This window comes from Syngnathus typhle, linkage group LG1 (assembly GCF_033458585.1).
Source record: "Syngnathus typhle isolate RoL2023-S1 ecotype Sweden linkage group LG1, RoL_Styp_1.0, whole genome shotgun sequence".
Taxonomy (NCBI): Eukaryota; Metazoa; Chordata; class Actinopteri; order Syngnathiformes; family Syngnathidae; genus Syngnathus; species Syngnathus typhle.
Genome location: NC_083738.1, coordinates 23,722,258 through 23,736,666, shown reverse-complemented (window position 1 = coordinate 23,736,666; position 14,409 = coordinate 23,722,258). Strand labels below are relative to the sequence as shown.

The window sequence follows — 14,409 nt, the reverse complement described above, 5'->3', positions numbered from 1 at the left end:
GTCACATCACTCCATGTGAACATGCTTCTTGCAGACTGGCCTCTGGATTCACAATTTGAATTCTGAATGGTTTGAATAGAATTGTGTTGGCAAGAAGTAAGTTGACTGTTTCAAAGACGTCAGATGTTTGGCAAGGTTTTATTCATAATATCTCATTATGTTACACACTTATTTTGTCACACAAGTAAATGGGATTGCAGTTTCTTTTGAAAGTTTATTACATGAACATTGCCTAAGGCCGAAAAACAAAAGTTACAAGTGAATTATCACACAGTGAGCATTTGAGGAACAATCCACATAAAGATGAGACAACTCGGAAAGAAAATGGATAAAACGTCACACATCCATTTTTTGAATCCTCACGTGAGAGCTGCCCATTTTCCCTTTAATTCTTCACTCCCTTTGGTGGACACTTAACGTTGTACTTTTTCTCCAAAGCATACCTTTATGTTCAAGTACCAACACAAATTGTGTCAGATTCAGTCCCTGTATGTTGAAAACACAGCTAATGGACCTGCTGGCAGTGATTTAGCTTTTCAGTGAGTTTCTTCCCCCGCTAAATTTTTGGAAGATTCAAAACACTGCAGATATTTTGATTCCAGCTGCATGTAAGAGAGAATTCAAAAGTAGAACCAATTGAGACGACAAACTGATGATTGTTCACATTTTCAAAGTGTCTCGTCGCATTGCTGGCAGTGACATTTTAGCGCTCCGACCCTGTCTGAGCAAGATGGCGGCTGTGTTGATCGCACATGAACTCAAGTGTGGTGGCTGGATTTTGTTAGGAGGTATCTGAGGTTTAGAGAGTTTAAAATCCCGAAGTTAACACAGTGATCACTTCTGAACGCGCTAGCATGCTACGTAGCGACATCACTGCGCGGGGGAACGGAAGCACTTGTCGAGTTAGCGGTGTCTTTACGTTTTAACCTCTGACGCCGCTCGCACTCGCATATTACAAGCTGTCATTGGATGGACGAGCCTCCTTATGAAGGCCCAAGATGAAAAAAAATAAAGAAAAGCTCCCCCATCCGTCTTCTGGGATGCTAACACAACAAAGCGTCAAACAAAGGCTGGAAGACGTAACGACCTGACAACAGTACTAATACGTAAAATGGGCTAAGGAGTGGAAAAGAAAACGAAGCTGGGAAAGGTTGTCAAGACACATGATGTCTGCTCTAGGCTACCTTTTGTGTACATCAGTTGTCAGCTTCTTTTTAGGACTATTACTAGGAGTTAGGGCCTCTAGCGACCACATGTGCTAAATGAAAGGGCTACCAACAGAGCTGGGGGCGCCATGTTGTGCCCACCTCCCTCTATTCACAACAAATCTTTCCTTTTGGACAGCGGGGATGCAAGGATTTAGACGACAGATGTTTCCCCCTTTTCGCCTTTTTTTTCTGCCTAGCCGGCGAACGACGGGAGTTGTAGTGACAATGACAGCCACTCGTTGGTCTGGACCTTTTTCCATCTCTCTTGGCTTTCTTTCCCGCCCCCCGTCTGCGCCCGCCTTCTCTTCAGCAGGACACCTCCATGGTCTGCGAAGGGCTGGGCGGCATCTGCCCACCCTGCGAGCCCTGGGACAGCGTGCGAGAGCGCGAGCGCGAGCCTTCCATGGAGTACGAAGATGACAGCGAGGTGGTGCGCGAGCGGGACAGGCGGGTCATGCAAGAGGAAGCCACTGTGGGTACAGGGACCAGGCGGCCAGGTTAGAATGCGCACGTGGCACACGCAGTCGTGCGGCGCTCACTTACTGTAGCCCATTCCCTGGATGAAGTACTTGAACGCCTCGGTGAGTTTGGCAGGCTGCAAAAGCAAAGATCCTCCCGTCACATGGCCACTTTTCACTAAGTGTCAGAACTGTCAGTACGGACCGCGACTTTTTACAGATGTCAACTGTCTTTCGGAAGATTGCACGCACTGTATGGTAGCTGTGAACGCGTTGCACTTTGGCAAATAGCCAACAATCTGCCAAAGAAGAAGCTTCAAGCTCTTAAACGCCACTCTCGGCTGATGCCGTACATTTAAAAACAAGCATTTTTTTTTTTTTGCCTTTGAAGAGTACGCTTTATTTAAGGCTAACAAGCGATGCTAAACACTATTGACGTGCTAACGTTTAGCGTAGTCGTGGGTTTAAAAGCAAGGGGATACTTGAACGCAAAGGCTGAAGCAACACATGTAAACATATTTTCACCATATATTCTTTTTCCTCTGCAAAATAGGACTACTTTAACAGAAACGTAGTCATAGAAAAAGAAGAATCACTCTTCGCTGTGATGATAAAAGAGTTTTGAGTTAAGAGCATGGACAGTTTCATCTCGGGGTTACCACACTGTTGTGATATTTTGCTTTGCTTTACCTGAGTGAGCTGAGGCAGGCCGCCGGCGTCCGCCATCTGAGAAAAACAAGGTTAGTACAAAAAAAAATGACAATGATAGCAGGAGCAAAGGGAAGCAAGAACGTCACCTTGAGGAAGGAGGTGGTGGTGGGATCCAGTTTGCTGTTACATTCCACCTGTCACAAGGAACAACCATGAGAAGCGCAAACAGGCGCAGGAGGAGTCTTGCCGCTCGCTACACTTACGGCGGCATCCTCGTACGGCGCTTGGTCCCCCACCACCAACATGACGGGACACCTAAGCGGCCACACAGAGAGAAAACAGTCAACATCATTCGGACAAATCACACGACTTGGATGATGTCAATAAATAAAGATGGTACTTGAAGGTGCTACTGCGGTCCAGGTTCAAATCTCTGCGGCTGTAGGGATGGGGAAAAAAAAAAAAGATGTGATTGCTGTGGGCGCCTTTTGGCTTGGCATTTTTGTGTGAGTGAGATGACCTGTTGTAGGATTTCCAAAAGAGTTCTATGTTGAGCAGGTGAGGCGCTTTGTTGATGCGCTCTCTATGAGACTGCACCACATCTGTGTTGGATGACAGCTCCTCCTGAGGGCCCCATGTGCCAGAGAAGAACCCAAAATTAAAAATGACAATGGTGAAAATTGACTTTATCACTTAGCCCATGTGAGAATGTGCGACTACATATGAACTGTTTGTGATTGAGGCCCGATGTCTGGGCGTGCGTTTCGGAATGGGACGCACCTGGCTGAAGAGGTGCGTCATGATCTGTTCAGTGAGCGAAGAGGTCACAGAGCTGAGCTGCAGACATTGATTGAAAATTTCACATTTGCCAACAATGCAACCAACACCACCTTCCATCATGAGTATTCGCTTACCTTTTGAGCCGCCCAGTCCATCCACCCTCGAGCGTTTGTGTCAATGTTGACCAGAACTAAACCCTCCACAGAATCTGGGTTAGCGAGCTGGGCGCAGACAAAAAGAAAGAATGGTGGAACGTCCCTTTAAAAAGGTGTGTGGAGGGGAGGGGGGGGGGGGCGACACTCACCGTGAATTTGCTCAAGATGTACGCCCCGGCGCCCACACCCACTCCGATCACGGTACGGAAGCTGCGGGACACACAAAGCCCACGTTACGCATTCGCTTAGCGAGCTAGCCGTGATGTTTTCTGCTTGTTTCGGGACTTACTTGAAGTACTGCAAAACGGCAGGAATCATCTCTGCGATGGTCTCCATGGATGGGTACTGATAGCTGTTGGTAAAGGGAGCATCTTTGTGAAAGTTACGCAACATTTATCATTTGGATCGCAAACGTTCGACAGGATTCAAGGTTGCAGGGGGGAAATGAGAGAATGTGACCTCACCCCGCCGGGTAAACGGCCGCCCCGTCCTCTTGGCCCGGAGCGTCGATGTGGATCAGTGTAAAACTCTTCACGATCTCTTGCATCTCCTCAAACTTGAATAACGGCAAGAAGCAGCTCTTGCCTGCCAACGTCAGCGAGAGGCGTAAATGTCACGTGCGGCTGACCAAACAAATCAACAACAAAAGAGCCACGCACTGTCCAGACCGACGTCGTGGAAGGTGAGGATGGCGGGCCGACGGCTGTTGCGCGTGCCGTGCAGCGTCACGTGCAAGACGCCGTGAGGGGTCTCCACGCTGTGCTCCTGCAAACAAGAGTTCATGTTCATCCTGCACCCTGTGGCACGTTACAACCATCGCGCGCCGCATTCTTACCTGACCCTGGTCCAGGAGGATCCTGGCTGCCAGCTCAGCATCCTGCTAGAAACCACATCAAGACACTTTAACTTCCCCATGGCCCAAATGACAGGTGGTGCCAGCACTCTCAACACAACTCTTTTCATATCAAGCAGCCATTTTGGAGAGAGTTACCAGTTGCTCAAAAAACAGACCAAGTGCTTGCCTGAAAGTTTCACTCCCAGTTTACGATAATTGTCAAAGGTTGAGTATTTCAACCACGGAAGTGATAGCCTTATGCTAACACACAATGCTAAACATCATAGACAGGCTAACAAAACTAGAATCAATGTAGTGGTGGTATTGACTAATTTTGCTGCAGCTTACTGCGTAATTTATTTTTGAAACTCTTCTTTGCGTGCCATGTATGTCTGTAATATACTGCACCCTGGTGGCCAAGGTGGACTGACCAGAACATGCTGTACAATGATTACAGTCACCTTTATTCACAAATTATTCAATTCTGTAAAGTGCTATTTTTCTTGAAAAAAAACCCACTATGAAATATGTGTTGGTTTTTAATAGAACAGTTTCAGTTTCTATTCATTTCAGCAGGAAAATATGATGTGACATATATAGGTTTTATGTCTCAGGTGGGGTCAAGGACCAAATTAAACCCACCGGCATTGCTGTACTTCTTGTACGTCTACTTATTGCCACTAGAGGTCAGTAGAGAGAGGTTACAAAGCAACATCAGTAGGAGGGAAAAAAAACGAAGAGACCCCCCCCATTCCCCGAGGGCTTTGACGTCAAACTGGCTGCATCGCAGCCAGCCAGCCAGCACTGCAGCATATTCGTGTGCATCAAACACACGCTCACACACACATACATATTTGTACGTAGACGCACGCACGCACGCACACACACACAAGCACGGCAGCTTATTGAAATGCCACACAGCATGTAGTGAGTGTAAAGTGCCCGCGTGTATGTGCGCGTGTCCTCTCTGACCTTGCTGGAGTCGGCCTGACCAGTGAGCAGCGGCTTGTCTTCCGTGATGGTGATCTCTTGCATTTCCGTTGTCATGGCGATTTGTCTTGACCGAAGAGAAGACAGTAAAATGTCAAAATGTGACGCAAACACGCAGTATAAGGTGCAGAGTTTCTGTGGGGGCTTATGAAAGTCAATTAGTGATGAGCGCCAGCAGAGCTGAAAGGAGAACGTTTTGGTGAGTGAACAGCAAGCTCCTTCTAAAGATTTTGCAGGTGCACGCATACCCAGAAGATGATTTGGATGGTTGATGTGAGTGAGATTGGAGCGGCCGTAGCGAAATATCTGCTCAATCAGACGTATCATGAATTTGCAGACGTGCAAGGTATGAAGGTATGCAGCTTGACGCTCAAGATGGTGCTCACATGACCACACTGATAACGCAGCTCTGTCTAATCTGCTCCCCCTCACATCCTGTCACGTTTTAATCGGCCTAACGCTGTGATCATGGAGGAGTCAGCTAGCACCTCCGCTGCGGAGACCCTCCTCGCCACAGTTTGGTACAGGCACAGTCAGGCCACTTTGAAGTCTCCAGAACACACTGGCATGAGAGTGAACGCAGGTTCACGTTCCGGGCATTCTTCAGACCGGGGCTTAAAAAACAGCATTTTTTTTTTTTTCTTCTGCTGCAAGAATAAACAATAGTGGGTCGGTAATGTTTGGCATGATGCTGCCGACCCCTGTTGCTAGGAGATGGGCGACACAGTGGCAAGGAATCAATAATGGCCCGATGGAATGGATTTGCCAGCTTAATGCCGACGGATTTATTCTCGGACAGTTCTGTACCAGTGGCCGATTCATCATTGGGGCATTCCTGAGAAAGGTGAAGGAAGTGGGGCTATTATTAGGCAGTTAGCACTGAGAACAGAGCAGCTTTGTGGCCTGCCAGCATCTGGACACCAGCCAGCAGAAGTGCTGAGCACCCCATGCCAAACCCACCCCCCCTCGAGGCCCGTCGCTCTCACATATACAAACAACAAGATGTTTTCGCACACTAGGTGTGTGTGCTACGGTGTATGCGGTATAAATTTGCCCTTTGTCAGAAAATCAGGAAATCTCTTGCTGATAACACAATCACATCTGTCCGAGTGTCAATATTGAGCTGGCGTTTAATTTGAAAAAATAAATGGGGCATATATGTTGAATAGTCTACACACACCTACTGTACAAACTGCGGCTTGGTAGCTGGTGGGTCTAAATATCATGCTCCTGCTGTGTGGATCATCTCCTGTATAAACCTAATCCTCACCTCTGGGGCTGCAAACAAGATATGTTTCGGACAGGTATTCTCATCACTAGAGGAGAACGAGACGTAACTAACACACCAAGTTGGGCGCGCTTAGTGAGTGGCAACACAAGATGGCCACCGGCGGCTTCACTTCTTAAGCAGCATCGTTAGTCCAATCATATCTACATGTCGCCCACACTACTCAGTCAGCCGAGACACCAGAGAGACGGCTTTCCTCGAGTGGGCTTCCACAAGCCGGACACTCACAGAGGCAACGCTGAACAACAGCAACAGCTCAAGTTACAGGAACCCCCACTTCGAATTTTGTAGGAAATATACTGAGCCCACACAGTTTGTTAAAAGCCCACGAGCCAGTGACGTTTTCCTTCGTGATCCCAACTAATGGCTGAGCAAACATGGCAGGAGGAAATGTTAATATTGGTCCAGGCCACATAGGTCTGGCCATCATTGTCAATATCCTTACAACAAGAAGAAGCGCTCATGAGAATAGAACATTACTGTTTCCGTTGACTTTAGGACCTTGCAGGTGCAAGAAAACAGCCTATTCCACTCACGTCACAGGTCATCCGAAGGTCAAACAGCATAAAGGTCAAGAGTAGGCCATGTTGTTGTTGTTTTTTTCTTTCATTTACCACATAACAGGCCTGGAAGGAAAACAACAGCAGGTTCTCCTCTGCTTTTGGTAAGAGGGTGAGTCGCTGTGCATGTGTGCGCGCGTGTGCGAGAGGGGCTCCAAATGCGGCATGACTCACAGAATGTGCGTGCACGCGCTTGCTGAAAAACAGTCTGTGCTTGTGCGTGCAATAGATAGACCCTTCATTCAAATCAAGTCCAGCAGTGTTTCTTTTCATTTTCTCTCCAGCCAGCTCTGAAAAGGTGGACAACGGAGACACACCCCCATTTGACATTGAAGACCATTGTATGTTCTGGCAACAACCGTTCCTCTAGCTTCTTCCAAAATACCATCCATTTCCTCTAGAAATTACACAAAAACAAATTTCTGACTAACAAAGGCATTCTGGAAGCTCAGCCCAATTTTATGATGCTGCAAGCGCGTGCACGCTGTTTACTTTAATTGTTCAAGTTCATGCAAGAGGAGAATGTCAATAGTGACCTATTTGCAGCTGTCATGATGGGGGTGGGCAGTAGGGGCTTGCCACGTGTGCGCGTCAATAAACGCACACTTGGTAAGTGGACAAAGAACGTTTCATGGGGGAGGGGGTACACCAACAACCATTTATATTTACAAATATTTCGCGCGCGCGCGTCCACGTTGTTCTCGTTCAAGCGCAGCATCACTCACAGCGAGTACATCTGGGCATGTTACCTGGTTGTGCGGCACAAGTTCGGGGAAACGGCTCACAAGAAGTCCAAGTCGGTCCTACGAGCTCCACACGGGTTCTGGTACAGATCGACTGGGTTCCAGATCCTCCGCGTCCACGCTGGTTTCCGCTCCGGTCCACTCGTGTTTTCCTTTCCAACGGGAGCGGAGTTCTGCACAAGTGGGGGGCGGGGCTGCCTGGTCCCGTCAATCAAAAGGCGACATGGTAGACTCTGGGAGCGGGGTGCAAGTATTATGTCCTCACATGCACCACAAAGCGCTCACTGTGTGTTTATTGTATAGTTCGGCAGAGGTAAGCGCGTGCATGCAGATTCCGTGACGTGCCCGCGCGTGTGAGTATGAAGCGGTTTCACGGGTCCTAGGAACCCCCCCCCCCATCTTATTTTCAGCGCCACAGTGGTACAGTCCAGCCTTGTTGAGCACGTAGATAAAATAACGTTACATAATATATTACATTAAATTACATGAAGAAATAGGATAATCCTATATATCATATGTAATGATACCTTAAAATGATAATTCCATATTTATTTATTTATTTATTTATCTCATGCAGTTGATTGACATTGCACTCCACAGAGAAAACAAATCGTCACATTGACAATGAAAAATGTACAACCCCCAGAATTGAGATACAGTATTTATACATTCAAAAAGTTAACAGTAACGTTTCAATATGCGCATGTGTATGTGTATATATTTTTCCCTACTGTACTTTGAGATAAATGTGTTTCAGGCCTGAATGTTACACATTACCTACCAGCTTCCAGTCTGAAACTAAATGAGTGTGTGGGCGTGTGTGTGTGTGTGTGTGTGTGCGCACTAATACATGAATATACATGCACATAAGCATGAGCAAAACAACTGCTGCACACATGTCGACCGTGTTAACATTGCTGGACCCAGGCTGCCAGCTGTCCCGCTCGGACAGATTAACGAGCCCTCGGGTGATGTAACGCACCCACAACATAACATGACACGGTACACCTCGAGTGACTGCCCCCAAGTGGCCAAGGTGCGCACACCAGACGGATCAGCACAATTAAAAGTGAAACAAAAAATGGAACAAAAACAGTTAAATTCTTTATATTTGGTATGTAATTGTTTTTTGTTTTATAAAGTTGACATTTGTTTTGTCAGGCGTGAAGCGAGGATTCAACTATGCAAGATTTTGGCTGACGATCAATTGGACTTTGGCAAGGTGAAATAAAATCCAATATCATTACAATGGCAACATGGGTGCCACCGTAATCAGTCAAGGGCCCAAACTAATTGACTAGTATGTGTTGGCAGGAGACACACTCACCCAGTCCTTTCGCCTGATGGGTCAATAAGCCGCGAGGGTGCATTTGTTTCGCCTCACTTCACATGCAGTGTCGGCATTACGCTAATAAACCTGTTTCGTTGAAAAAGAAAAATATATATATATATATATTATATATAGTATATTATATTATTCTATATGTATACATACATAACCCCCCAACATCACACGGGCCCAGTGGAATTGTTTGATGCTGCAACTTGAAATGAAATCAAAAATAGCTTTGCCTAGAATGTGTTTCACAGACGTCCTCTGCACCTGCAGAAGGAGGACAAGGTGGTCTCGGGGCATTTTGTCTAATTGGGGGTGTAGACGATGAAGAAGTCTACTGTAGCTGTCCATGTGACTGACGTAAAGAAGCTCCTCTTGTTTGATTGAGACGGGTTCAGATTAAAAAAAAAAAAAAAAAACGTGGAGAGGTGGGTGGGGGCAATCTTTTTTTCCCAAAGAATGAAAAATAGGAGGGGGGGCTGGCTGCTAGTTATTGGCTAACGGCTGACTCCAGTGTGACGTCACAACTTGACGGCTGACCTACTTTAAGCACCCGTGACGTCGCATTTATCGCCTCCATTCTGTAAGACTCCAAATCCGCCACAAGCCCCCCGCCCGCTAAACCCCATGAATCATTCATTTACACTTGCCAATAACCTCTTTACCAAGATGAAATCTCTGCTTATGAATATTCATGCAGTGACGAAACAAAATGCTCTGACCTGACGAGCTGCTACCATATGGAACCAACCATCTGAGATTAGAATGACATAAAAAAAAAATAATTTTGCGTCCATAATATTAGGGAATTGACAATTACTTTATCTTAATGGTATAACATGCAGCCACTTGCGCCACTTATGCCAAGGTACCATTGATCTCTTTTGTAATTTGACGTGTGTTTGATTGACAGGCGCTAGTGCCCAAGAGGTTGCTGATCATCGTCCCTCCATGAGACGGCGCTAGAGCGCAATGTCAGGCTAAAGATGAGGTCGCGTCGACTTTAGTTGAATGTGAATTACAACTTTAATGACGCCACAAATGCTTGGAAAGTACTTTGACTTGTTTTACCAATCTTCTGTATGTTCAACGTTATTGAATGTTAACATCTTAAGTGAATACATAAATCCACTCGGGAGCTTTTAATAAGGAACATAACTTTCTAAATGCCAGACATTTTTACATTTATACGTATAAGGACAACGTTGAGCCTCGGAAAAATTCGCTTTATTTTGAAATCCATTCCTTCTCCTACGCACTTCCGCCCCGAATCCCACTGATATTTCCCTGGCCCGAGCTGTCAATCATCTCTGCGAGTGACGTCACGAGGGATTTGCGACAATGTCAAACGTCGCTGCGTGCATCTGTTCAGCGTCCAATCGCCAGACTCCGTTTAGCGTTTAGGTCGTATTGCGTGTTCCACATGTGTTCGAGGTAAGATTCGCTACTATCTCTTTACTCAAAATGTGACCGGGTCAAATGATTGCTTTTGGGGATTTTCGGCTCATGTGAAAGTCGACAAAAGCGGACTGTTGTGCTAAATGGGAGATCGTAACGTTCTCAAAGGCATCATTCGCCGTCTGGTGCTGATGTGAAAAGTTGCGCGTTACGTAACGGGAGTGCGGCACGTAATGGACATCAGGACGCATATGTTTAACGGACAGGATGACATGTTACGCAAATCACATAATTCCTGATTCAAATTTGCACGTTTTCTGAAAACAAGAAAGAAAGAAAAAATACAAATGTAACAAACAAGAAGAATCCGGTTGCTTTAGTTCATCAATGCTGATTTCTTTCTGTTCATCGTTTCGACTCTAGATTTTATAGCAAACAAGTATAAAAAAAATTTCAAACAATAATGTGCCAGTAATTTCATAAAAGCAATGGTTCTCACACTTCTTTCTGTAAAGTACCAGTAAAAGGAAAAAATAAATAAAGAAAAAGCTATATTTACGACAAAAAAAAAGGATACTCACAAATTGCTGTAACATGCAGCACTTGAAGATTAGTCCTGATCTTAAACTAAAGAAAAACAATCATTTATAATGTACTGTACATTAATGTGAAATCAAAATAGCAGCTAATTTAGTGTTTGAACCTAAATCGCTCTTTGAGAATCATTGCAAAATGTTATTTCATTAAATATGAAAAGTGGTTTGAAAATAGATGGATGGAATACAACTATTAAATACAACTGAAGTGTCTAATGGTTTCTTACCCAAAACACAATAGACAGCTTATGGACCACTCAGAATTAATTTAGGCAATTATTACTTTGACTTTGAATGATCTAATTGAAAGAAGTCACATGGTCAAGGGTGGAGACCAAATGGTAAGATAATAAATTAGAATTGACATCTTGGCACACCATTTTTTTTTTCTTGTGTGATTGACAGGAGCAGGTGAACGCAGTTGAGTCACAATGACCCGTTATTCTGAGGGATACGGAACCGAGGTACTTTAAAGACGTAGCTTTTAGTTTTCCAGTAGTAGCACAAAAGTTAATTTGCCCTTTTACGCAGGAGGAGTGCGTTCTGTCCGACCCTCAGGGAGAAAGCGACGCCGACGCCGACATTGAGGACGCCGACTGCAGGTGGCGCGGCTCACACCCTTCGCCTTTCATCGGAGCTTTTACCTGAACGCAAATAACATCTTACCTCTAGACTCCAAGAGCCCGGGTCGCTGCAGAGAATCAGCTCACGGCGCCGCAAACGTCAACGTCTGGCTCGGCAGGACACCACCGAGAGCGAAGATGACGGCAGCCTCAGTCACGCCTCGCGTCGGTGGAATCTGCGGCTCAGTCCGGACAGGACGCACAGCCGCACCATCCTGGAAGTAAGTAAAATTGCTCTTACAAGTCAATTTTAGACAAGAAAGCAAATCAAGAAGCTCTACCAGTAATTGACAGCCCGCCCTAAAAAGGTCTATAATTATATTTTTTCTGTCGATAAACTGCCTCAACTCATTTCACCGTAGTTCCTTGATGCTACACAACTCATCAACCCCAAGGTGCCACAAGATGGGGGCAAAAGACTACCTTTGTCTAAATGAAGCAGCTTGTGTACTTTTATTGTAAACGTGAGACAGAAAGTGTTTATCGCAACAACGGCAACAATGCTCACATTTTGTGATGTCCGACAGGAAAGTATCTCACAAGTGAGGCCCCTCGTCATCTCCAGGTCCAGTGCGAACAAGCGGACAGAAGCGGAACCGCGGACGTGCGGGTGGGCGCCGCCCCTAGCGCCCCCGGTGGTTGTCCTATTGCTCGCGATCGCAGCCGCCATCGCGTCCTTCCTGCTCCCGTGGGTCAGAACCTGATGAGACGAGCAGAGAGTCCAATAAGCTCAAGCACAAACACTTTATTTTTGTCTCTGCGTCAAACATCAGAACGTTGACGTGTCTTGGACGCCGGTTTTGGTCTCAGCTCCTTTTCAAAATAGATGCGCACTCCCAACAATGACGACTATGCAACTCCTTGGTTTCGACCGTGCCAGTTGACACAGTTCTGAAGAACGCCCCTGATGTCCTTGTTGCCGTCTCAGCTCCGCCCCCCACCCTCTTGTGGAAGCACAATCAGACCCGATCTGAAAAGCAATAGCAGACATGCTTCGAACTTTCTATACCATGGTATACACCTGGTTCATCCAATTTAATACCGCCTGCTGGAAAATCCATTGTTGGAAGCTAAACTGTGGTTTTAATCATCATTTCAGGGTCCACAGTCTTTGGATAAAATGACTTTTTTTAAATCTGACTTTGTGTTAATAATGACTTCCCAAAAATGAACATAACTAGATCAAATGAGACTGTGTCTGTGTACCTAATAAAATGGCCAGTGAGTCTATTTACAGCCAGTGTCGAAGTTGACAAACATGTGGCCTTGAGAGCTGCGAGGCTGTTGACAGCCTTCCCACGTTTCTCACGTTTGACTCGTAGAATCAGACGCAATTCTGCAATAAATGATTAAAAGGATTTATTTGAGAAGTTTGTTTTGATTGGATATCTTTCTATATATTAAATGTACACAATACGCCAATGCGCAGTTGTCGCTGCGTTGCGATATTCATTTCACGCCGGTAGCGAGTCTTATTGTTGATTAAGCTCTCGAACCAATGACGAGAAATGGACCGGCCCGCATCTCCGTGATCATGCAGCAAAACGACCAGCTTTGTTGGTCAATGCCGTTTCCTATGACAGCATAGAGCAACACAACAGGTGTAAATGCGTTGTCTTAGCCCGCAGGCATTCACACGCCTCTTGATCCTTGACCCAGATTCTTGTTTGGATGCACAGGAGCAACGTGAACCCACCTTGGCACCCTCTGGGCAATCAATAAAGATCCGGCAGTCATACGGCTCAGGATTAACGTGCCCGAAGACAAGGAGAGAATTCTGGCTTCTGGAATGTCTCGCTTTAAGTGGGTCAAGTGATAACATGCATTTGAGAGGAGAGCGAGGCAGCGGACAATCGAATAAAACCCGGACAGGACGGGGCGGAAAGGCTTTGCGACGGGTTGATGTTTTGAGACGGACCGAGCTCAATGGAGGTGGCCATTCCACGGCCGCAGCCCCACTGGGAGGAATGGAGGAAAGAGATGGGGCAGAGGGCGAGGCGCTGAGTGACGGTGGACATGAGCAAGGACAAGGATGAAGAGGGGGACGACGACGATGATATGGTGGAGGAGGATGAGATGAAGGCAGAAGAACAGCATGATATACATGAGAAGCTGGGAAAACACTCGTGGGAAGTACAGAGTGGAAAAAGTCAAACGCAACTGGAGCAGAGAAGATTGGATTTTCTGCACAAGAAGCAGGAGAAGTCCTCCAGCAGCACTCAAGAGGAGAACATCTCTGCTGCAGAGCAAATAGCCATCAGTCTTAGTTGGATTAGAAACTTGTGGATGGAGCAAGTGGGTTGCAATGTTGTTCTCGAAGCAATCGGGGCGTCGATTCCTGGTGAGTAGCAAACCTCAAAAGCAGATTCTAAGACTTTGGCTCCATTTTGGAGCAGAACGCGTGTCAAGTGAAATTGTCCCGCCTCCAGCTCACAGAGTCATCCTGGCAGCCAGCAGCGACTTCTTCCACGGAAGAACACAAGCTGACCGACCTCTACAAAACGGTGCAGGAGCATTTCTGCTCCAACCACGTGGCACCGCAAAGCCAGTACCGCGTCTACCGGCCTAAACAGATTCTAGTCTTGAGCGGAGGTGATCAGAGGGGAAGGTGCGTGCTGGGCGGCTACAGTCAGGAGGACGACGGCGATACGAAGACGGTCCACCGCTACGACCCCGCCCTGCACCGGTGGGAGAACGTGGGAAAGATGCCGGGGCCCAACAACGACCTGCGAGCATCTGTGCTTCTTTTGCCGCCATGCACATGTACGCGTCTAGAAAGGATATGTTG

The 14,409-nt window shown here is 46.5% G+C and overlaps 2 protein-coding genes across 6 annotated transcripts; one reads left to right on the top strand and one right to left on the bottom strand.

The window, feature by feature from the left end:
* Nucleotides 1-122: 122 nt before the first annotated feature.
* Nucleotides 123-7,817, bottom strand: ndrg2 (NDRG family member 2). 3 transcript variants are annotated; one of them, XM_061294335.1, is made up of 16 exons: nt 7,675-7,817; nt 5,060-5,144; nt 4,088-4,132; nt 3,912-4,017; nt 3,717-3,837; nt 3,542-3,604; nt 3,402-3,462; nt 3,232-3,318; nt 3,098-3,154; nt 2,838-2,941; nt 2,718-2,756; nt 2,581-2,632; nt 2,464-2,511; nt 2,357-2,392; nt 1,752-1,803; nt 123-1,678 (listed from the first exon to the last, which is right to left on the bottom strand). In XM_061294335.1, exons 2-16 carry the CDS (start codon nt 5,132-5,134, stop codon nt 1,515-1,517), a joined length of 1,110 nt encoding a protein of 369 aa, XP_061150319.1. In that variant the 5' UTR covers nt 5,135-5,144; nt 7,675-7,817; the 3' UTR covers nt 123-1,514. The 3 variants fall into 3 exon arrangements, with proteins under 3 accessions (XP_061150319.1, XP_061150320.1, XP_061150321.1); XM_061294336.1 differs by having other exon boundaries at nt 4,088-4,129; XM_061294337.1 differs by lacking the exon at nt 7,675-7,817 and adding an exon at nt 6,902-7,058 and having other exon boundaries at nt 4,088-4,129.
* On the top strand, nt 7,765-12,761 carry si:ch211-63p21.1 (uncharacterized). Of its 3 annotated transcripts, XM_061294597.1 has the most exons (6): nt 7,772-7,894; nt 8,830-8,890; nt 11,404-11,462; nt 11,530-11,600; nt 11,671-11,842; nt 12,149-12,761. In XM_061294597.1, exons 3-6 carry the CDS (start codon nt 11,430-11,432, stop codon nt 12,323-12,325), a joined length of 453 nt encoding a protein of 150 aa, XP_061150581.1. In that variant the 5' UTR covers nt 7,772-7,894; nt 8,830-8,890; nt 11,404-11,429; the 3' UTR covers nt 12,326-12,761. The 3 variants fall into 3 exon arrangements, with proteins under 3 accessions (XP_061150590.1, XP_061150581.1, XP_061150573.1); XM_061294606.1 differs by lacking the exon at nt 8,830-8,890 and having other exon boundaries at nt 7,765-7,894; XM_061294589.1 differs by lacking the exons at nt 7,772-7,894; nt 8,830-8,890 and adding an exon at nt 10,079-10,438.
* Nucleotides 12,762-14,409: the final 1,648 nt, after the last annotated feature.